The sequence below is a fragment of the Cetorhinus maximus genome, chromosome 2, assembly GCF_964194155.1.
Source record: "Cetorhinus maximus chromosome 2, sCetMax3.hap1.1, whole genome shotgun sequence".
NCBI classification, from domain to species: domain Eukaryota; kingdom Metazoa; phylum Chordata; class Chondrichthyes; order Lamniformes; family Cetorhinidae; genus Cetorhinus; species Cetorhinus maximus.
Window position 1 is genome coordinate 216,656,928 of NC_135880.1, and position 24,845 is coordinate 216,681,772.

The 24,845-nt window shown below is 44.8% G+C and overlaps 1 protein-coding gene across 2 annotated transcripts in view; it reads right to left on the reverse strand.

Moving 5' to 3' along the window:
- Positions 1 to 20,775: 20,775 nt before the first annotated feature.
- Positions 20,776 to 24,845, reverse strand: part of sik2a (salt-inducible kinase 2a) — a 131,771-nt gene continuing 127,701 nt past the window's right edge. For both annotated transcript variants that reach the window (XM_078532426.1, XM_078532415.1), the window contains 2 exons: positions 23,908 to 23,999; positions 20,776 to 23,286 (listed from right to left, as the gene is read on the reverse strand). In XM_078532426.1, coding sequence (XP_078388552.1) covers positions 22,713 to 23,286; positions 23,908 to 23,999 — 666 coding nt within the window. In that variant the 3' untranslated portion in view covers positions 20,776 to 22,712. The remainder of the gene's footprint in view (positions 23,287 to 23,907; positions 24,000 to 24,845) is intronic.

The window sequence follows — 24,845 nt, forward strand, 5'->3', positions numbered from 1 at the left end:
GAGTTTTTCCAGCATTTTCTGTTTTTATTACAGATCTCCAGCATCCACATTTTGCTATTGCATTAAAGTGACAACATTGAAGCTCCCTGATGGCTTAACAGGTAAGTGCGCCCTGTGGTTGTACTGAAATTCAAATAAGGTCCCATTCATTGATGCCAAAAGGAAAATAACTCAGTGAGTTTTTTTAAAAATTCATTTATGGGATGTGAGCATCACTGTCTGGGCCAGCATTTATTGCCCATCCCTAGTTGCCCTTGAGAAGGTGGTGGTGAGCTGCCTTCTTGAACCACTGCAGTCCCTGTGGTGTACGTACACCCACAGTGCTGTTAGGAGGGGAGTTCCAGGATTTTGACCCAGTGACAGTGAAGGAACGGCGATATATTTCCAAGTCAGGATGGTGAGTGGCTTGGAGGGGAACTTCCAGGTCGTGATGTTCACCACATCAATAGAAAAAAAGACCTGCATTTATATTGAGCCATTCACAACCTCAGGATGTCCCAATGTGCTTTATAGCCAATTGGATAAGACATCAAACCGAAGTCCTATCTGCCCTCTCAAATGGATGTTATTTTCCCATTGTACAGTTTTAAGGAATAGCAGAAAAGTTTCTCCCTAATATTTTGGCCAATCTTTGTCCCTCAGCCAACATCATTCAAACAGATTACCTGGTCATTATTTCATTGTTGCTTGTGGGAGCTTGCTGTGATCAAAGTGACTCTGCATATCTTACATTTAAACAGTGACTATACTTCAAAATTTGCTGCAGTGGGATTTGCAGACAACCTTCTGACTCAGAGGTGAGAGTTCTACCACAATACCACTGTTGACACCTGTGCTCTTCAATTTTAGTTACTTGGACAAAGTGCAGAAGCGTTGCCACCAACCGTAGAACGATATCTCGGAATAAATCGGCACCCTCGGGAAGAGAGGATACTGGAGGGAGAATGGCAGCATCTATTAATGTTCGACTTTGTCTTTGAAACAGTAAGAACATGCTTGAAAACAGATAATCCAGAATAACGGACAGGATCTGGGGACTCTTTATAACTCATTACTAGGCTGGCCAGCAGGTATATTGCTCTGTAATAAAACTGGAGAGAGACTGGAACACTTCAACATCAATAAAAGTGTCTGAAATGTTAAAGAAATGGCTGAATCTGAAACATTTATCGATAGTGTTAAAAATGATTACAACATGTTTTTTACTGCTCTTTATTGTAATCAATCAGATCTCCTTTGAGTCACAGTGTTGGGTTTAGACATTCAGAAAGCCGAGAGAGTTACACTTAATGTGTCCTGTGTTATTCATACTGCTCTATTATGCTTCAGGGCAAGTTACTGACTTACCCCAAGTATTTTTTTATTCATTCATGGGATGTGGGCATCGCTGGCTAGGCCAGCATTTTTTGCCTAACTATAATTGCCCTTGAGAAGGTGGTGGTGAGCTGCCTTGTTGAACCACTGCAGCCCACATGATGTAGGTACACCCACAGTGCTGTTAGAGAGGGAGATCCAAAATTTTGACCCAGCAACAGTGAAGGAATGGCAATATATTTCCAAGTCAGGATGGTGAGTAGCTTGGAGGGGAACTTGTAGGTGGTGGTGTTCCCATGCACCTGCTGCCCTTGTCCTTCTAGATGGTAGTGATTGTTGGTTTGGAAGGTGCTGTCTAAGGAAAATGGGGAAGGTTTATTCGGGAAGGCACCAAACACATCAACAGACTTTTCAGGAGCACCCAGAGGTGAAGTCGAGAGAGCACACAAGCCTCAAAACACCTCATCTACCCCACCCTTCAAGCACTACCTGCTCTGCATGTGGCAGAACCTGCAGATCGCGTATTGGACTTATCGGTCCTCTCAGAACCCACCAAACCATAGCGGAAGCAACTCATCCCCTTTCCAAGGGACTGCCTAGAGAGTTTGTAGATATCTAATCGGTTAAATTTGAGGGAACTATTTTGTAATATTACACTAATAATTGTACAGAATTAAGAATTGAACAACTTAAGTTAAAAACCAAAGGGGGCTCTGAGAACAGTTAAATTTGTTTGAGGCTCATTGCCCAAAACTCAGCTATTAACACCGAGAAATAGGGAAATGAGAAGTCCGATATATCTCACCCCAAACGGCATCTTAGTAGCAAAGCAGATCATACCTCCATCACCAACACATCAATCATTCCATGCCTGTTTATTTTATTCAGCCTGATTTAATATTGCAATCTGAATTGAAATCCAGCTGAAAGAAATGCAACGTGTGTTAACAGCCACTTTGTTGCATGGGAAACGATTAGATAAAATCAACAAACGGGAGCTTTCCAGCTCAGCCTCACTGTTATTAAGATTTAGTTCTCTATTCTACTGCAGTACGAGTTCCTGAAGTACTAGTAAGTACAGAGATTTATATATATTCCAATTTAAAAAAGCAAAGTTGAAACTTGAGACATAAAGCATATAATGAACCATTGTCGAAGGCATTCATGTTTGAGAGTTAAGGCCACCTTCTTTACCAATGAGGTACGAATATTATACTCCCACTTTTATGACAGTTGGAATGACAACTTTTATTTAAAATACACATTTTATATACATATACAATATTTCCTAAGTAACAACAAAAATATATCTTATTAAACTAAAGCAATTAATACAATTATAAATCCTTTTATAAGTACGTCATCACAGATCAAGAACATTCCAACGCTATAACCAGAATTAATTAACAAAACATGCTTACACAAAACAAGCCAAAAGAATGCAGTTATAAACTAGCCCCTATTTTAACCCCTTTTTGAACTACTTCTACCACCAAACCTTGTTACTGAGGAAGGACGAGTGCCTAGATTCCCGATGATTTTGATTAATTGTCAAGAAATGTGTATGACTCAATGAGGACTCTTGACCCAGTTCTCCCCCCTCTCAGTACACCTGGCCTGTGATCAACGTCATCAACAGCAGCAACAACAGTTCAGAGTTCAGGAATTCAGCAGATGGTTGCACAGAGCCAAAGTCATACACCTCTGTGGCATAGTGTGCCAGTACTCCATTTCACTGCACCAACGCGACTACCCATAGAAACAGCTTTATGTAGCAGACTCACTGACCCAGTGGCACTGACAAAACCTTAATGGTGCTGTGGTGGTGGTCGTGGGTAGGGGAGAGGCCTGGGTGGCGAAAACTCTGGCACTGTGTTTCCTGTTTAAGAAAATAAGCTTTTTTTCTGCCCCACCATTAATAACATTCTGACGTCAGCTTTCCCAAAATTAACAGACGCATTTGAGACACACCACCCAGAACTTTGAGCAGATACACCTCTAATTCTTTCAATTGTGAAGTCAGGATGGCTGAAAGTTATCTCATTTCAAAGGTTATTCAAGGAATACAGTCACTTACATCTCTAATGGCTCACACGACCTAAACAGTCATGAATGGAGGGAAATTTCCCTCACTTTGTTAGTATCATCTTAAGCAGGTGGAGACGGTGGTGTAGCGGTAATGCCACTGAACCAGAAATCAAGGCTAATGGCTTGGGACGTGAATTCAAATGCTGCCACCACAGTGGCTGGTGGAATTTAAATTCAATTAATAAATCTTGGAATTAAAACCTAGTAACGGTGACCATGAAATCGTTGTTGCCATACAAAGCCCATCTGGTTCACTTTTAGGAAAGGAAATCTGCTGTCCTTACTTGGCCTGGGCCCTACATGTGGCTCCAGGCCCATAGCAGTGCGGTTGACTGCAATGGTCCAACAAGTCATGAGCTGCAATGGTTCAAAGAACCCTGCTCACCACCACTTTCTTAACGGCAATTAGGGGTGGGCAGTAAATGCTGGTCTAGCCACTGACACCATGAATGAATTTTAAAAAGTGAAGCGATTGTTATTTAGACAAATGTGTTATGATGTGGCAGGCTGTAATTGCCAGGCTGACCAAATCCACAAGGGAAACTTGGCCACACTTTCACAACGATTTTGCAATTTGTATTTATTGCGAGAAGGTTTGTGCACTGAAGTCAGAAGTAATGAGCCCACTGTCCCCTTTAGAGATTTTAAAGATTAAATTAAAACATTTATTAGCAAAAGAAGAAAAAACTTAAACACTCAGAAGATTACAGTTACACAGTTATAACAGTTCCCCAAATCTCTACTTAAGTAGACTCCCAACTACACACCCCCTTTCAGGTAACAATCCTAATTTATAAAGCCATCCAGCAATTTTACCACAAGCACCCACTGGACAATGGAATTCCAAAGGCTTTTAACACAACTTTGGTTACTGGAACAACAAACCTCTGCAGGGTGGCAAGAGCCTTTTCCCCCAAATCTGTTTCACATAGTCACCTTTCAAGATCTCACACAGCCACCCTCACCCAGCCTTCTACCCTTCTTTAAATATATTTTATCCCTTTTGATTTTAAACCCCATTTTTTCCACTTGTCTTTAGAAGTTACTTTTCCCAGAACATAAAAATCTTTCATGTTATCATTATAGCCAGCACTTTTGGGAAAAATCATCATAATAACCTTGCCTTATTTATCTTGCCAGTTGCAAATACTCTCCATGTCCCTTTGAAAATCAAATACATCTCCACTTATCTAAAAATGCAAACTTCTTTCACACCGTATCTGCTGACCTCACTCTAGCTTTACTCATCTCCATTTCAAATGCCTGTTTTACACCTCACTTCTTTGATAATTTAAACCTTGCAGTCTAACCATCTCTAGTTTAATTAAATTAGTCTCACACACACTGAACCAGACACACACACACACCTGCTTTAAAATATCGCACAATAATATTAGGGAAAATATGATAGTTCCTTGACAAGTGTGACAGCCTTTATCTGCTATTTCTAGTGCAATAGTACTCTAAAAGAATAAGCTTATTATATAATATAATAAGAATATTATATATACTTGAGTATTGTGTCCAATTCTGGACACTGCACTTTAGGAAGGATGTGAAGGCTTTAGAGAGGATGCACAAAAGATTTACAAGAATGGTTCCAGGGATGAGGGACTTCAGTTATGAGGATGGATTGGAAGATCGAAGGAGAAGATTTAGAAGAGGTTGGATAGAGGCATTCATCATGAGAGGTCCAGACAGGGTAGATAGAGAGAAACCATTATCATTGACAGAAGGGTCAAGAATCAGAGAACATAAATTGGCAAAATAACCAAAGGTGACATATGGATAAACGTTTTGTATGCAGTGAGCAGTTAGGATCAGGAGGGTGGTCAAGGCAGATTCAATCATGGCTTTCCAAAAGAAAGTGGACGAAGACCCGAAGGGAAAAAGTTACAGGGATATGGGGAAGGGGCAGGGGAGTGGGACTAGTTGAATTGTTCTCGCAGTGAGTTAGTTGCACACTATGAAATAGGGGATGCACAGAGAAGAGACTATGCTGGAGTGAAGCTTAGACAGAGTGTGCAGTTGGGAATTTGGTTCAGGTAGGAATTCAGGGCAGAGGGGGGAAAGATTTGCCCCTTTTTCTGCTTTTTTCAGCCTCCAGTAGTTGGTGTGTTTTCTTCCTTTGTCTCTGTACTAGTGAATGTAACTTTCTATTACTTTATCTGTGTAAATTATTAACTAATGGACTAAATAAATGAGGTTGGACAGAAATGGCAGGGCTGGTGGTGTGCTGTGACTGCAGCATGTGGGAACCTGTGGAATGCACTGTAATCCTGCCATATCTGCAGTAAGTGTCTGTAGCTTAGGTAACTTCAGCTCGGAGTTGTTGAGCTGGAGTGTGAGTTGCGGACTTTGTGTGCATCAGGGAGAGGGTGGGTTGGCTGGACACTTTGTTCCAGGAAGCAGTCACACCCCTCAGGTTAGGCAGAACCTTGGAGTCGGTCAATGATCAGAGAAAGGAGGGTGGGACTACGAGTCAGGCAGGCAGGTGAGTCAGCGTGTAGTGTTGGAGGTGCCTCAGCCCCTGACTTTGTCCAACAGGTGAGAAGTGTGGATGAGGAGAAAGACTACAAGATGGATGAGCGGACTGGCCATGGCATCATGGTGAAGGATTCAACTGGTGAGAGCAAAGAGAAATGTGGTAGTGATAGGGGACAGTACACCCAGAGGGATAGATACTGTTCTTCGCAGCTGCAAAGCAGTTGGAATTCCAAAGGTTGTGTTGCCTGCCGGCGCCAGGGTTAAGGCCACCTCCCCATAGCTGGAGAGGAACTTGAAGTGGGAGGGGGAGGTCCCAGTTGCTGCGGTCCATGAGGGAACCAATGGCATTGGTACAATGAGGAATAATGTTCTGCCAAGAGAATTTGAGTCCACATTAAAAAGCAGAACATCAAAGGTAATCATCTCTAGATTGTTTCCTGAACCATGCGCCAATTGGCATAGGATCAAGCAGATTAAAGAATTAAACACGTAGTTTAAAGAGTGACGTGGGAAGAAAGGATTTTGATTTATGGGGCACTGGCCTCAGTTACTCATGGAGGAGTGAGCTATTCCCATTGGGATGGGCTCCACTTGAACTGGGCTGGGACCAGTTTCCTGGCTAATTGTATAACTAGGGCTGTGGACAAGGCTTTAAAATACAGAATGGTGGCTCGGTGAAGAGAGATTTAGAAGTCCAAAGAGAAAGTTTGAGGTATCAGAACAGTATAGAGGTGTGGGTAAAGACAAACAGTGTTGGACAGGAAGGGGCAGAAAGTTTGACAAAAATTGTACATTGGAAATAAAGTCATTACTGGGAACAGAAGTAAAACAATGAAATTAAAGGTTCTTTAGATGCATGAAGCATCTGCAATAAGATAGATGGACTAGTGGCACAAATGGAGGTAAATGGTTTAGATCTAATCACTATTATAGAGACATGGTTACAAGGTGGTCAAGGTTGGGAAATAAATATTTTAGGATACACAATATTTCAAAAAGACAGGCAGAACGGCAAAGGAGGAGGGATAGCCCTGATAGTAAAGGATGACATAATCTGGATAATAAAGGATCTGGCCTCAGAAGATCATGAAGTAGAATCAGTATGGGTGGAAATTAGGAATAGCAAGAATCAGTAAACACTAGTGGGAGTAACTTATAGGCCCCTTAACAGTAGTTGTACCATTGGCTAAGCATTAAACAAGAAATTATTGGAGCTTGTAACAAAGGGAATGTAATAATGATGGGGAACTTTTATCTTCTTTTAGGACAACCAAATTGGCAAGGGTGGACTGGAAGATGGGTTTGTAGAATGTTTTGTGATAGTTCCTTGGAGCAATATGTTGTGGAGCTATCTTAGATTGAGTATTGTGTAATGAAGCAGGGTTAATGAGCAATGTTGTAGTAAAAGGTCCACTAGGAAATAGTGATCATAATACCACTGAGTTCCATGTCAAGTTTGAAAGTGACATACACCAATCGCAAACAAGAATCTTGAACATAGACAAAGCCAATTACATAGGTATGAGGGGAGAAGTGGCTAAGTTTAATTGGATAAATAGACTAAAAGGTATGGTAATAAATGAACAGTGGGAGACATTTAAAGAAACGATTCAAAATGTTCAACAAAAATACACTCCATTGACAAACAAAAACTCAGCAAGCCTCCATAGCTCACTCTGAAAGTTAAGGATAGTGTTAGATTGAAAGAAGAGGCTTACAATGTTGCAAACAAAGTAGCAAGCCTAAGGATTGGAAGTGTTTTAAAAACCTATAGAAGGCTGCCAAAAAGTTGATAAAAAGGTAAAAAAAGAATATGAGGGTAAACTAGCCGGAAATAAAAAAGCAGATTGTAAGAGCTTTTATAAGTGTACAAAATGAGAGTAGCTAAAGTAAACATTTGTCCCTTAGAAGCTGAGACAGGAGAAATTATCATGGGGAATGATAAAATGGTGGAGGTGTTGAACAAATATTTCATGTCTGTCTTCACAGTAGAGGACACAAGTTTCATAGCAAAAATAGGCTGTAACCTAGGGGCTAAAAAGAGCGAGGAAATTAATATCAGCAGAGAAAAAGTATTGAGGAACATTAAGGGACTAAAATCTGACAAGTTCTCGGGACCTGATTGTTTACACTCTAGGGTTCTAGACATCTGCAGAGATAGTGGATGCGCTAGCTATGATTTTCTAAAATTCCTTAGATTCGGGAATGGCCTCATTAGATTGGAAGTTGGCAAATGTTACACTGCTTTTCAAGAAAGGAGGGAGCGAGAAAACAATGAACTACAGGCCAGTTAACCTAACATCAGTTGTTGGGTAAATTCTGGCATCTATTATTCAGGAAGTCTCAACATTGCACTTAGAAACCATATAATAATTAGAACAAGTCAACATGGCTCTACTAAAGGGAAATCCTGTTTGACAAATTTATTAGAGGTTTTTGAGGGAGCAACTATTGGGTAGATAAAGGCGAACCAGTAGATGTGGTATGCCTGGATTTTCAAAAGACATTCAATAAGGTGCCACACAAACAGTTAGTAGGCAAGATAAGGGCTCAGGGAGTTGGGGGTAATATTTTAGCTTGGGTAGGGGATTAGTTAATGGACAGGAAGAAAAGAGTGGGCATAAATGAGGCATTTTCAAGTTGACAGGTAAAGGATAGAGGAGGGCTGCAAGGATCAGTGCTGGGGCCTCGGCTATTTATAATCTATATTAATGACTTAGATGAAGAGACAGAGAGTAATGTATCTAAGTTTGCTAATGATACCAAGCTAGGTGGAAGGGTTAGCTGTGAGGAGGACACAGAGAGGTTGCAAAGAGATATAGACAGATTAAGTGAGTGGGCGACAAGATGGCAGTAGGAGTATAATGTAGGGAAGTGTGAAGCTGTTCCCTTTGATTGTAAGAGCAGAAAGGCAGAATATTCTTTAAAAGGTAAGAAACTTGTAAGTTGATATTCAAAGAGACTTGGGTGTGTTTGTACAAGGAATGTAAAAAGTTAGCATGCAGGTGCAGCAAGCAAGTAGGAAGGTAAGTTGTAAGTTGGCCTTTGTTGCAATAGGATCGGAGAACAAAAATAAAGAAGCCTTGCTTCAATTGTGCAGGATTTTGGTGAGATCACATCTGGTGTACTGTGTGCAGTTTTGGTTTCCACATTTAAGAAAGGATATACTTGCGTTGGAGGCGGTACAGTGAAGGTTCACTAAATTGGTCCCTGCCTGTGCCATCTGTGGCCCAGTATGATGCCAGAAACCTCCCGGACCAACGCGTGATGTTACAACAATGCCCCACGCACAACATCCTATGATGAGAGGCTGAGTAAATTGAGCTTATGTTCTCTGGAGTTTAGAAGAGTGAGAAGCGATCTCATCGAAATCTGCAAAATTCTGAAGGAGCTTGGTTTGGTAGACACTGGGAGATTGGGCAGGATTTTCCAGACCTGCCCACATCTTGGCGAGTGGGAGCAGAAAATACCACGAGATCGGAAAAATCACTTTACCGCCCGCTCCAGCCGTCAATGGCAGGGTCACGTTACCCACCTTGGCATGTCAGGAACATCATTTTAATAAATTTGCATCTCATTATGAGGGCTGCTCACTGGAATCATCCCCCCCATGCTGAGTCAAGAGGGCATGTTGGCATTCAATTAGACCGACGTGTTTCACAACGGTATATAAACGATGTGCGCGTGGTGACCTGCACTTTGCTCATGACTTTGAGGTTCTTCGCCTACCTTGCATCACACAGCACTCGCGGCAACTCAGACTCAGTGCCAGGCTTCGCAGGCAGCACCACATCACTTTCGGGGTGGGGGCGCTGGCGGAGGCAAGTCTCTACCTACCAGACCAGCAGTAAGGCGGGGGTGGATTTTAATGTGCTGCAGTGGAAGACCTCCACTGGGGAAGGGGAGAAACTGGTCTGAGGCAAGCAAAGGGGCTGCAGGGTAAGGCCTCAGCTGGGGTGGGGTAAGAGTGGGGAAGGTTGCACTCAGACACATGACTGGGTGGTGGCAGTGGGGGAGCGTGGCTGGGGACATAGTTGGTGACAGAACGATATAAGGAACTTTGGGCCAGAAGGGGACGATGGCTGAGTGAAGAAGCGCTTCAATGTTGAGTTGCAAAGACTGTACTTGTCCCAGTCCAGGAAGGGAGAGGCATGTCAGTCCAGTCTCAGTCATGCCCAGGATGTTGTGTGCAGTGTGTTGTTGTAACATCACGCGTTGGTCCGGGGGGGTTTCTGGCATCATACTGGGCCGCAGATGGCACACTCAATCAGGGGAGGGACCTGCAGCCTGCAGATGGGGAAAAGGCGTTGTGGGGGCATTGTGGGAGGTGGTATATGTCAGACTGTGCAAGTGTCCTCAAGATGGGGAGGGGTGAGGTCCACACGGGGCATAGGCACATCTAGCTCACCATGTTCTCGGGGTAACAAAGGGATATCCACCACAATTACGATGGTTTCAAGAAATACAGGGAGGGGGATTGAGAGGTTCTTGGGGGGAAGGAAACCTGAACATTAAGCTCCTCCAGGATGGTGGGAGGGATTTCCACACTCACACAGGGAAGGTCCAAGCTGGTCTGGTAGTGAGACCTCAACACCACCATCTTCCAACCTGCAGTGATGGGGTCATACAAAATTAAAATGAGGAGAAACTCTGCTGGTGAGGACTCTGAGGGCAGATTGGAGGGCAGATGCATGCAGTGGGGCAGGGGTGGGGTGGGGCGCTGATTAATGGGACACCCAACTGAACTGTGCATTCCCAAATGAGGGGCGATGCACAACTGAGACATGTTAGGAGCCTTTCAATGACAATGCACGGAATCAGGAAAGTGAATCTATGATGTGCTTTCATGCGAGTGGAATCCTGTAAAGTGGCACTCATTGATATCCCTGTATTAACCCTTTGTTCACAGTGTGGAGAATCTCCAGAGCAATAACGAACTCCAGAGCAATTGGGCGACTGGACAGGCTTCAGATGAGTTTCACAATCGCGACACTGGCAGCTTCACAGGAGAGAAATCTCAGGCCCCCCTCAAATAATCTCAGATCCTGACTAAACATTTTCTCTCATGTGGCGTGAGAGTGCAGTGAACGAGGATTCAAGCGCCTGGCCTGAAAGCAGCACATCCAAGCACCTGGTCAAAGCAATCTCATAGCAGTCGGTCATGTAAAGGTGCGGCGTGGGGGGGCGGGTGTGTGAGGGGGTGAGGGGTAGAAGATGCACCTTGACACGGACCCTCTGCTGGCCTGGATTTTTGGGGCCGTTAGTTTCTGACACTGGAACAAAGCCCTTGAACCCACATTCACTGACGAGCCATTGACAGAAGTAAAGTAGGATGTTTGGAGGTCACTGCCAACTCATGTCTGTTTCTCATCGATGCTGCAGAGAGGAGACCAACAGGAAGATGGAGCCTGGATTTATTGCTGCTGCATAATCGCACAGAGACAGGAGAGGAGGAGAAGATTGCGACGGAGGTGCCAGGCTCATCAAAGGGAGGAGCTAAACCCTCAAGACCAAGGGGGCAGCAGGGCCCCCTCCGGACGCGGACAAGGCTTACAGAGACATCGTGCGTAGGCGCCTCTCAAGATTGAGGGTGTACAGAACTCACACAGAAGATGTGCAAGAGACAGTGTCGCCGACGCCTCCGCACGTCCGGGGATCTGGTGACTCAGATTTGTCACATTCTCCAGGAATTAGCGCCATGGGGACTGGGAGGGTATCCATTGCCACTGGCTGTGAAAATAACCACCACTGAAATTCTACGCGAGTGGCTCCTTCCAGGGCTCTACTGGGGGCTTCAGAGGGATCTCTCAAACATCCACTCAGAAATGCATTCGTGTAGTGACAGATGCCCTTTTTTCCAAGGCCTACAATTCTGTCAACTTTGATAGAGATCAAGGAAGCCAGAATTCCAGAGCACTGGGCTTTACAGCAGTTTCTGGATTCCCACAGGTGCAGGGTGCCATCAGCTGCACTCATGTGGCTAGAAAAGCTCCTTGGCAACAGACACTGCAACACATTAACAGGAAAGGCTTCCCTTAACTCAATGTACAGCTGGTCTGCGACCATAAGAAACTTATCACGCAGGTTCATGCCAGATACCCAGGAAGCGTCCACAGCTCATACATCTTGAGTATATCGCAGATCCCGGACATCTTCGAGGGACCACACAGAATCCAGGGTTGGCTCCTCAGTGACAAGGGGTACCTGCAAAGGAAGTGACTGATGATGCCTGTGTGGCAGCCACAGACTTCTGCAGAGAGGAGGTTTAAGAGGCTCATGCCACTACCCGAGCATTGGTGTAGTAGACCATAGGCATCTTAAAGATGCGATTCCGATGTCTGGACAGATCTGGCGGAGCACTCCAGTACACTCCCCAGAGGGTCTCACGGATCATTGTGGCTTGGCTGTGCACTGAACAACCTGGCGTTGGGGAGGATTTGCCAGGTGCCGACATGGAGGAGCTGTACATCTCCTCCGATGAGAAGGACATCAAAGCGGGTGAGGGTTTTGAGTTCGGGGAAGCCGAGGCTGCAGGGGAAGAGACCATAGCATGGGCCAGACGAGGCCGGCATGTGCATGAGGCTCTCATAGCCACCAGATTCCAGGAGGAGGAGGATGAGCTGCAGTGAATAATCTCATGGACAAGTGCCCTCAATCATGGGCTAACATTAACACCAGCGTTGCTATACCTCTCATTTCAACTGTGAATTCCAATATGAGAGTGAATAGTTACACATCAGGCTCACATAGTCCAGGTCCTTTGAAGGATCATGAAGCCGTGGGAGCGTGTGTCCTGGCTGAGATGTGGCGCTAACTGGAGGAGGGTGTCCCAGCATCAGATATCAGAAGGTACAGCCTCTTCAAGCGTCTCTCCATTATTCCAATCGCAGCGGCAGCCGACAAAACCAGGATCTGTTCCACTATCCTCAGTGGGCTCGTAGCTGTTTGTCTCCAATGTGTCAAAGCTCCTCAAGGAGATCATCTCCAGCAACGGGACAACGCATTCTTTGTAACCTCGATGGCGAAACTGATAGGTGACACATGGACCAAGGCAGCTGAGGATGTTCCGCAGGTGTGTATCTTATCAGAGTTGACTCAATCCTCTGTGTCACCTTCTTCTCTATCACATTAACACCCGGCACTCAGTTAGGGATGCTGGCCTGCTTTTATCCTCACCTGACTATGCATGTGGACCACCTGAGGATGATGATGTAAAAGCACTTGCATGCCAGACATTAAAATGCTTCCTCTTTAAGACACACATTGTGCCCTGACCCTTGCGAGCTCCCAAATACTCAGACACCATGAGGACCTCAAGCTGACATGTCGTTGCTAATAAAGAGCAGACTCCAGCTTCAGTACAGCCTCGCTCCTATCCCATTGTCTAAAGGTATGATGTGCACTTCCAGAGCATTCTCAAAAACATTACTGACCACCAAAAGATCACCATTTGCAATTAGCATCACAGGTCTCGGCGAGCGCTTAGGTGAAGGGAAGCACTGTGCTGCATCCCCACATTGTGATGAGAGCCTTGTGGCCACAATCCAGACAATCACAGGCTGAGAGACGCTTAAGGCTGTAGGTTCGCACGCCAGGGTGATAATATGGTTGAGAGGGGCAGAGCGTTGGCACCTCGAGGTGGCAAGGCGCTGCCACTTACTGGTGAGCTTAGCAGATGTACACTCGAAAAGTCAGAAATACGGTTGGCAGACAGGAGCACACACGAGCTCTGAGTGTGGGCTCATAGCATGAAAACCCTGCCGAATGGCAGAGAGCACATAGAGTTGGATGATATATGACCCTTCTCCATGTGTAAACACATCTCTCCGTGTGCACTGCACCTTCGCCTTTGAAGAATGCAGACAAGATAGGGGAACACTTCTGCCTCAATCTTATACAGCCAAGAATAAACATGGCATAAGCCTGCAAAGCATGTGAACGAGGCTCCTTCCACAATCTCACTTAACATTAAGGTCGAGGCATCACTGATGTCGAGAATGATCTGTGGTGATATGGAAACACACAACATAGATGAGAGGCCCATGATAGAAACATCTGTGGTAAGTGGGCGGGGGGGGGGGGGGGGGGGGGGGGGGGGGAGGAGGGACCATGGGTATCACACCTGATTGACATCAACACAGCTCGTCATAAAAAGGAGGCATACACAAGAGGAGATGTGAAATGGATGCGATTCTATTTACATTTGTTAACGTTACATACATGTTGTGACTAACTGTGCCACTGTTATGCTCCTAAATTTTTCTAACTTTCCTAACCCTACTGCTACATCTGGGTGTATCTGCGACATCCACAGCAGAGGTGGAGGCAGCCTGCTGACTACTATGTCCTGTTGTCTGTGATGACTTTGGTGGGCGTCCTCTGGAGGACTGAGACCTGGAGAACCCTGGCCTACTTTGGGTGTCCTGCTGTGGGGCAGGTTGGCCGTCCTCGGCCTGTGGAGCTGGAGGTGATGGGGTCACAGGAAGAGGGGATTGGGATTGGCTTGGACACTCCTGGAGTCACCTGGGCAGATGGCCCCAGGGCATCCATCTACTGGTCCTTCTCCCTATGGGTTCCTGAGGGCCCCTTGCTGATTCCTTGAGGAGAAGCGGCAGCTGGAGTGAGATTGAAGTGCCCTGACACCCCCTCATCACATGACCACTGATAAATGCAACCGAGGGCTACAGTGATGGAGTGCAGCTCCTGCACCAGTGCAGGACCAATGTCCTGGACCAAGGTCTCTGTGGTGGCTGCCATTCTGCCAGTGTTGATCTCGGTGTATCAGCATGCTGGCGCTATCACCTCAGACTGAAGGCAGACGGACTCCTCCTTCATCTGTTGCAATTCAAGGAATGCAACTGACATCCCTTCCGGATGTTTCCGTTATTATCGCTGCAGCTCCACCAGCTGATTGAGGACCAAGTCCGGAGGCTCATCATCTGATTCGGATTCAGCAGTATCATGGATTCCAACAGTCTCCCAAGTGCTGACGGCCTTAGATGTCCCTGCCTCCGCCTACTGTGGACCAGATTGTGCGCTGTTCGCACCAGGTTGTGACCCCTGAGCCTGCTCTAGAACTAGGCCCCGCTAAGGTGTGTGTCTCTGTGCTGGTGGAGGGTGTGGGTGAGCGCCGTGATGGCTCTTCTACTGTGGTGTCCTCAGGATCCTCCTCCGAAGTGTCGTCAGGGCTCGAGCAAAGGGCCTGTCTGGTTGAGGCCATCGGGCACTTGGCTGAGGTTCCTATGAAAGAAAGTAGATATAATTAGTGCATGCCAGACGACTCTAAAACAGGACAATGTACTAATAGTATGGTTGTCTGAGGGATGAGGGTTCAGGGTCCTCATGTGGATGTTTGCCCCCATTCTCACTGTTGTCACAGGCACCGCCCAAGTCCTCTCTGGCCAGCTCAATGGCTCAGTTTTCTTACTGAGAGAGGACCTTCAGTTCTGGCACTGCACCTCCAGTCTGGGACCTCTCGCTGCAATTCTGTTTATGTCCTGCATTCTTGTCCTGCAGAAAAACAGATGGAGAGAGTGTGAGCAAGACACATGCCAGGGCAGATGATAAGGATGCCTGGCATACGTGGGTGGTGACAGGAGCCATGGACAGGATGAGGATGCGATCTACGGAGCCGATGAGCCCAGATGGAGATGTGAGGGCGTGTGAGAGTGAGTGGTGATGTCACTTGAGCTGGCAGTGAGTGAGATGCTAGTGAACATGTGATGGACTTGTGAGTGTGTGAGCTGAGAGTGATGAGATGGTTGACTTACCCTGGCGACACAGAAGAGACCTTTCATCCACTTTCTACACTGAGCGCCTGACCTTTCCTGTGCAGCGTTGGCGCTGGCCACCGCCTCCCAAGCTGGATTGGTGAGCTTGCTGGACCTCCTGTTGCCAAAAAGGGGGTAGCGGACATCACGGAGGGCCTCAACTGTTTCCAAAAGCCATTCCAGTGACGTGTCACTGAATTTGGGGGCTGCCGTCTTCTTGGCTTTCTGGGCCTTGCCTTCAGTGGCCCCAAAAGGAGAATGCTGTACACGGCTAGAAATGGCACCCAGAGTGAGAAAATGATGAGTTTGGGGGTGGGGGGGGGGGGGGGGGGGTGGGGGGTGGGCAACGAATCTGAAGCCTTGCACTAGCGATCCAGCGTGATTCCCACGTGTGCATATTTAATGGGGCGGGAAGCCGACGATAGGCGTGAAAACCCACCATTGCGGCCGGCAGGTAAAATGCCAATTTTCACGCCCACCACTAAACTAAGTACACTGTGGGCAAAATCCCGCCCATTGTTTCCACTGGTCGGGGAGTCTAAAACAGGGGGAGCAATCTCAGGATAAGGGGCCAATTGTTTGGGGAGAAATTACTTCTCTGTGAAACTTTGGAATTCTTTAACCCAGTGGGCTGTGGATGCTCCATCGTTGAATACGTTTAAGGCTGGAATAGACACATTTTTGGTGTCTCAGGGAAATTAAAGGACATGGGGAATGGGCGGGAAAATGGAGCTGAAGCCTAAGATCAGCCCTGATCGTGGTGACCAGCAGAGCAGGCTCACTGGATTATATGGTCTACTCCTGCTCCTATTTCTTGTGCTCAACGGAGCGAATGGCCTCCTCCTCTGCTGTCATCATTCTGCGGCTCTATTTATATAGCATCATGCTCTTGGTTTCTCAAAGTGCTGTATTGTTAAGTAGACAAGTGCAGCAGCCAACTTGCTCACAGCAAACAGCAAAGGAACGAGCATCCCACATTACTGATAAAATCTTGCAGCGGAACAATGATGGAGTTTGCCCGTCACTTTGTGCAATGTGTATCACCTGGCATCATTGTTAGTGGGAAACCTGATCACCATGAAGGCAGCTGGCAAACAACAAAGCGAAACGTTGTTGTCAGTCTCTGCCATGTGGACTTCAACTGCAACCCTAAGATAAGCATCTCTGCAAGATTTCAACTGGCCTGGCAATGGAACAGTGGATAAATTATTGATGTGTTTATTTAAATGAGGCGAAGGTTACTTTTCTAATCATTTATGGACTACAAGATGACATATAAAAGGGATTAAATGTTTATATTTGCTGAGTTATATGAAAAATGCCTGAGCATGTTCTGTAATATTTAATGGTTTTCTAGCGTGTTTAAGGAATAAAAGGGATTTCACATTTCATATTTCACAGAGTAAGATTCCATCTACAGATAAAATCCTTTTGATAATTCCTGTTTGCAAGCCAATTTATCTATGTGCATGACAGCACGTCCGGTTTTACAGTCCTTTCTAGTCCAATAACAATGCTGACTTTTGTTCTGTTATCCCTTCTTGAATAGAGAAATTTGTGCAGGTCTGTGAAGTCAGGTCAGAGATTGGTACACCAGCAGAGTGCCTCTTGTTAAGCCCCAGCTCCAGACTGTATGCCTTGCTCTGCTATCTCATTTTTTTCCCCCTCATTCATTCTTGGTATGTGAGCATCACTGGCAAAGCCAGCATTTAATGCCCATCTCTAAACGTCCTCAAGAAGGTAGTGGTGAGCCATCTTTTTGCAGTTCATGTCATAAACAACTGAGAACCACACTGCTGTGGGTCTGGAGTCACGTGTGGGCCAGGCCAGGTAAGAATGACAGATTTCCTCCCCTGTAGGTCATTAGTGAACCAGGTAGGTGTTTAAGGACAATCCAGTAGTTTAATGATCCAGGTGCATTAATCAATCAAGTTTAAATTTCCTCAGCTGTCATGGTGGGATTTGAACTGCTATCTCTGGAGCATTCGTCTCAGGGAAATTAAAGGATATGGGGAATGGGTGGGAAAATGGAGCTGAAGCCTAAGATCAGCCCTGATCGTGGTGACCAGCAGAGCAGGCTCACTGGGTTATATGGTCTACTCCTGCTCCTATTTCTTGTGCTCAACGGAGCGAATGGCCTCCTCCTCTGCTGTCATCATTCTATGGCTCTATTTATATAGCATCATACTCTCGGTTTCTCAAAGTGCTGCATTGTTAAGGAGACAAGTGCAGCAGCCAACTTGCTCACAGCAAACAGCAAAGGAACGAGCATCCCACATTACTGATAAAATCTTGCAGCGGAACAATGATGGAGTTTGCCCGTCACTTTGTGCAATGTGTATCGCCTGGCATTACTTGTCCAGTAACATTTCCACTATGCAACCATCCCTCCTCTAGGAAGTATGCCAGCGTGTCTATATATGATAGCACAGCTCAGCTGTGTTGTCCTCTGTGACGAATAGCTAACACTCTCTCTTGACACAAATAAGAACAGTGGCCCCTTTAGTGACAGCTTCCAGTGATTGTGGAACTGTGCGCCAGTTTGGATCAGTGCTTTGAGGAGAGTTGAGGAAACACCAGAGAAAGCCCAAAGTAGGACAATAAATATGAGCAGTCGCTCCACCTCGCTATATGAAGACAATCACCCAGTGCTATTGCTCAAAACACTACAGCCTTTATTCTCGATTCAATCAAACTGGGGATTTGGACTAGTACATGAACGGTATTCAGTTAGATCCTTGAAGTAAATTATCTATTTAAATTATCCTTTGGTTAACAGTACAAAGATTGCTTATCAAACTGCCATAATCTCAGCAGCATCTTCTCCAACAGTCTGGGACAGACGTCTGCCGAATAATTCAAAAAAATGTCATCCTTGCTATTTCATAATCATACGAAAACTTGCTCTTGAGGTACTGAAGACTGCCGACTCTCCTTTTGAGTAACACAGACACACAAAGGCAGCATCACACAATTATAATACAGTTCTGTAACCATAGCGCGCAATTTTCTTCACATGGTCCGTAATGTGTATTACACTTCTTTATTGTAGAAACAACACTATTGTTTAATTACCAAATTGTAAAAAAAAGCAGCTTTTACATACATCAAGAGCATATAGAACTAGTGCATTTCTGAAGCATCAACTATTTAACAGAATGCATCCTATGTACCACACGTATTGCACTTATCTCCGTGTATACTTTTACCCCCTTATACGTTGCACCAAAGTCTCTTCAAAGTACGTAATTGTATTAAAAGATTATAAAGGTAAAAATACATTTTTTTATACATCAAATTCAGAAATTGGACAGAAGACTTTTTTTTATACAAAAAAAACAGACGATGGAAGTGAAATCAAGTTGCCACAAGGAAAGATTATTACACCGAACTCGTGTCATCCCATTGTTATTAACAGATGAGAAAGAAAGATAGTAGATTGTGGATGAATTCATGGATTAGTTCATTCTGGTCTTGAAATGTAACTTTCTGGTCCCACCACCGTCCCTTTGGTTTATTTGGCAGCCCAAACACAAGCAGAAGGGGGTAAATTGAACATGGTGGGGGCACAGAAAAGGCAGAATTGCATTGCCACCTGTGATCTGACCTGCCTCATATTCTGTTCTATTAAAATCCCCTGCTCATATCATATAGTGTTTTATCATTCTCATAAAGACCAGAGCCTTTTGACAAGTTCACACTTAGTGTATAGTTACTTATATATAGTTTCTTAAGTGTAAAACAGAGAGATCACGCACAAGCTTCTCCATTGGTCTAGTGGGCAAAGGCACTGTGCATTGCAGCACTAAACCGTGCAAGACCCAATGATGAAATCCTTGATTCCCCTCCCATCAGTCTGAACAGCTGGGCTGCTCGAGGCCAGGTCTCTCAAGTGTCAGGCTAGGTCCTCACTCTAGCCTGCTATCCATTGTGCTGGCGTGGGTATCAGGTGAGATTAGCACAGAGATCAGCCTGCTGATACAATCAGGGCCTGCACGAGGAATGGTTGGTGACTTGACTGTGGAACCAGCCAATCCCTGTGCAAAAAGTACCCAGTGATCTCAGACCACATTCAGGAAAAGGAATTGTAAAAAAGGATCACACACACATACTGCATGTGTATCTTCTGTTCAGTTTTGAACATGGGGCTCTTTCTTGTAAGTACACTGAGAAACCAGTGTACTGGTGCTGCAGTGTAATACGGGGCAGACTGTGGGTTTACACGGAAGCAGAGAGAGCAGGCAAGAGAAAACACTCACGTTCCCTAAAGGTCACCACAGAATGCAGGCCGACAGCCCCTAAACCTGGCTCCCGAGGTGTATGAAGCAAGTCCAGGCCTGAAAATCCTGCCTCCAACTGAGCAAAGACATGACGCCAGGGTAGTGAAGAAAATAACATTTCAGGGGAGATTTTTAAAGAAATCACAATTAAAAATAATTCTCATTACATCAGCACAGTTTCCTGAGCTCAAAATACTGGGTGGAGGGTGGGGAGAAGACATGTTTGTAAAGACCTAGAAACTAATGCATTCATACCAAAAACTTCTGTTTTAACAGGAATAGCACATGTTCAAACAGTGGATGGAGGAAACGCATTCAAATATATGAAGCATTTGGATGCTAATATTGCTTAGTGGAATTTGCAGGCTCAGATTTTTCTTTTTAAAAGAAAGCTGAAAATCAAAGGGGAAATGCAAATTGAAGAACTTTTCTTAAGTTCTAGGAAGAGTAATTTTCTTTTCAGTATAGGTGGGATTTGAACCTCTCTTTATCTGCCAGTAGCAAGGGGTTGGAGAATGGAAATGGGCTTTTCTTTGACTTCAACAGGTCCGTCCTGGGGAGGGGGACAGAGTGGAGGAAAAGTTCTCCCTTTAAGGAGGGAGAATCTTGTCAATCGACACCACTCTTGCACTAAACTGACTATAAAGCAGCATTGGTACTGGCCCTGGAAGAGTCACTGTCTCCTCCTCTGGTTGTGAAAGGATGCCTCATACCAGGGAGAGTTCCATAGGAGGACAGAAAAATACACATACTTCAAAATTAACTTTGCCTAAAAACCCCTGCATGCCAAGTTTCATCCGGGTATGAAGTGATTGTGTTGGAGTGGTGGGGGGGGGGGGGGGGGGGGGAAGAGAGAAGACGGAAAGGAAGACTAATACTTTGTACATTTCACCCCTTAAATGGACACTGTGGAGGCAGACAGCCCACCATTCACCTGTCATCCTGCATGGATGTGACAGAAATGAAAATGGGACAAGGAAAATAGAGCAATAGCAACAACAAAAAGAGGCAGCAAAAGCAGGACAATGCCTTTTGGTGTGTTACAACATTTACAGACATAACTGATTTTAATCCTGGCAATGGTCCTGCTTTGTGGTGAAGTCGGAAACTTGGCAGAGTTGGCGCTACTGCTATCGCTCTTGCCCACCAGACTCACTGCAACGCTACAAAGTACAATCGCAGTGTATGCCACGTGATTCAAACTGGAGGCATGCGTCCCTCACTCTGCTTGCCAAACCCTCTGCTCACTGAGGCATTTAACACAGGGCATCAGGGGAAATGTTGAGGTACAATTTTCTACATGGCAATTTCAACATTGCTAACTCTTCATGGCCAAGTGCTGATCCAACACCATGGATTGGCAGCTTTTGAGGACCTGTGGAATCCAGAATTTCCCTTCCACGATTGCAATCATAGGCCTGTCTAGTCTTGCCATCTAATCTATCCAGATCAGTGCTTCACCATCGATCCCTGACTGTATAATATTTCAACAATGAGGAAAAGAAAAGGTCAAATTATTCTGACAGTGCACAAAACATCCATCATGGTACATGAATGGTACAATCGTCATTTCAAAGTATTTAATAAATATTGCTTTTTACTCTTTACATATAGATCGACTTAAAAAGGAGCACAGAGCAAAACATTGGCCTGGGTTCCACATAGTGGAACCAGAAGTATTTACTCTGAAGTGACTTTGGTTAACTTGCCAGTATAAATGGGGCATTGTTTTTCCGAACTGTTTTCCAGAAATGTGTTTGTTTTTCTTAAATTAAAAGAAGCAAAAGGCACAGCACTATCACACTTCACACAACAGTTTTGTTTCAAAAGCTTATTTCTTGTATAACTTCTAAAACCCTAGGTAAAGTGTACAAAGCTTTTAATAAACACCCAGCAACTCATATCAGAAATTCGAAATTACAATGAGTTATTCCTTGAAAAGCAAACACTGAACAACTACTAACACATTAAATCGACACCCCCAGAAACCAGGGGTGTGCACAGCTAAAATGCCCCTGTAGGAGGCACTTTTTAAAAATTATATTTTCTTTTAAATTTCCATATTATGTCCTTCCTAGTGCTAAATGTAACCTAGCAACATCTCTGATGTGAAATGTAAGCGTCAGACATTGTTTTCAATAATCTGGATATTCACAATGTCCAGACTTCGGAATAAGATGAGCTCTTCTCCCTGTGGAGGGGAGGGGGGTGTCAAAACTGATAACATTACATTCCCCAGACAGTTCATGTTGATGGCATTGGCCAGGGATTGTGGGAGGTGAGTGGGTGTTCAGTGGATTAATGAGAACTTTCAATTTGGATTGCAATACCATTCTTGAGAATTTCAAAGTTCTTTAACTTCAGCTTTTGTGTTGATATATTGCTGTGTGGTCAGAAACATTACACTCTGTTATGCTTCTGTCCCCTTCCTATTTAGTGTTACGTGCTTATTGTCTGGTTGGTGGGTTGGTACCATCTTTAGGAAAATGCGTTTACTCCTTAAGAGTTGCCTCTCCTGCCTCTTTCATTCTTCTCGACACCCCATACACAAGGGCCAAGAGTACCACACCACAGCTACATCAACTAATGAGAACTAGTCCAAGCCAATTCTACACTTGTTGATTTATATTCTCTTCGCAATGCTTTAAGAAGGAAAGGTTATCAATTTTAGTGTTTTCTTGAATATACAAACTAAATTGACTTCCTTTTTTCCTCTTCTCTTCATCCCTTCTTTCTCGGTGAAATAACACTGAAAAAAATGAAACGACTGAAGTCAGTTCACGAGGACGTAGCCTCCATGTTGGGTATCAACTGTCTCCATCATCTCACAGTCAAAAAGTCCTGGTAGTTCAGGGATGGTTATGTTCTTGTAGGTCGTTGGCGAGTCAGAAACGGTACTGCATGCCTGACTTTCGGACAAAGCCAAGGCAGCCTGTGGGGTTTGGTTGAGAGTATACGGACAATGTTCTGGGTAGCTGGGCTCTGGAGTTGTGACTCCTACTATGTCACAAGGCTGGTAAGGATACTGCAGGATTTGTTGCTGCTGCTCTAGGTGAACTTGGGACTGAAGTGGAGGTTGTGTTGGCTGCTGAACAGGTGACATTTGTTGCAGTGATAGCTGAAGCTTGTAGTGCTGGCTGAGGAATGGGTTGCACTGCATCTGTTCTGAGGGCTCCAGCACTGGGCTTAGAGGTTGGGCCATGCTGAATTGTTGCTGCTGTGCTTCGGGATGAGGTATGGGCATCTGTTGGGTTTGCTGCGAGTATGAGCCTTCTGCAATGTGCATCTGGTTAAAATAAGCCTGGAGTTGCGACTGTTTGTGGAGAATCAGACGTTTCTGCTGTAACCTGAAAAGGGAGATCAGGGGTTTAGGACGAGGCTACAGTTCATGAGGCAATCAAGGCAAGCTAAAGGTGGCAAGAACCTTGTCATCAGAGGGTACAGTCCAAGGACCTGGATTTATTCTATGCACATTAGGAGGTTTTCACAGTTATCCAAATACGATGACTAAAAGCAACATTTGATTTATCCTTTCACAGGATGTGGAAGTCGCTGGCAAGGCCAGCATTCGTTGCCCATCCCTAATTGCCCTTGAGTTGAGTGGCTTGCTAGGCCATTTCAGAGGTCAGCTAAGAGGCAACCACATTGCAGTGGGTCTGGAGTCACATGTAGGCCAGACCAGGTAAGGTTGACAGATTTCTTTCCCTAAAGGCCACTGGTGAACCAGGTGGGTTCTTGTGGCAATGATAGTTTCATGGTCACCATGACTAGCTTTCAATTCCAGATTTATTAACTGAACTTAAATTCCACCAGCTGCCATGGTGGGGTTTGAACCCGTGTACCCAGAGCATTAGCCTGGGTCTCTGGATTACTAGTCCAGTGACATTACCACTACCCCACCATCTAGGGCTAAGAGTATGAAATTTTGACATGGGATGGTTCATTGAATCGTAAGGTTTGGGTCTCACCTGTGCTCCTGTAGTTGTTGCTCCAGACTCCTTGGTGTTTCCTTGCAATACATTGGACAGCTATTTTGTGCTTTGTTCAATAAGCTTGGGTTCTGGAAAAAGTTAGAACGGAATCTTGATTACTACAACAACAACTACTTGCATTTATATAGTACCTTTAACATAGCAAGATCACACCAACCCACCCCCCAAAGGCACTTCACAGGAGTGGAGCGTTATAAAACAATATTTGACATTAAGCTCCATAAGGAGATATTAGGACAGATGGAGTTATCTTTTTAATAGTGTCTTAAAGGGGGAAAGAGAGAGGAAGAAAGATTTAGGAGCCTTGAGCCTAAATAATTGAAGAAACAGTTGCCAATGTGTTGGGGGGTGGGGGAGGGAAAGGAAATTGTCGTTGCACACAATATGCCAAAAAATTGGAGGAATGCAAGATCCCAGAGGGTTGTAGGGCTGGAGGGGGGGGGCAAAGCCATGGAAGAGTTTGAACACAAGGCTGAGAATTTTTTATTACTTCATCAGAGACATTCACAAGGAAATCAGTATTCAAATTAAAGAATATTACAGCAAGACCCCATTGATCTGATTTTCGAGTTTTTCTTTTAAAAGATCCAGCTCACAAGAGGCCTTCTGGGCAATTTAGGAACAGATGCTACATTTCCGCACCACTGCCTCAGAATCACTGAGATGACAGTGGGACCACTGAGGGGAGAAGACACCCTGTGATGAATTAAACCATTTAAAAAAAAACTGAATATGCAGCTCTTATTTCAGAATACTCAGGCATACATGGATCGTCATGATTATTTCTGGAATAATCTTCAACATTTTGATTAAGTAAATACAGAGGCAGACACCATTTTTCTACTTGCGCCAAAATGTTATTATTGTTATAAATGAATTATACAATAGTTACAGTGCAGAAGGAGGTCATTCAG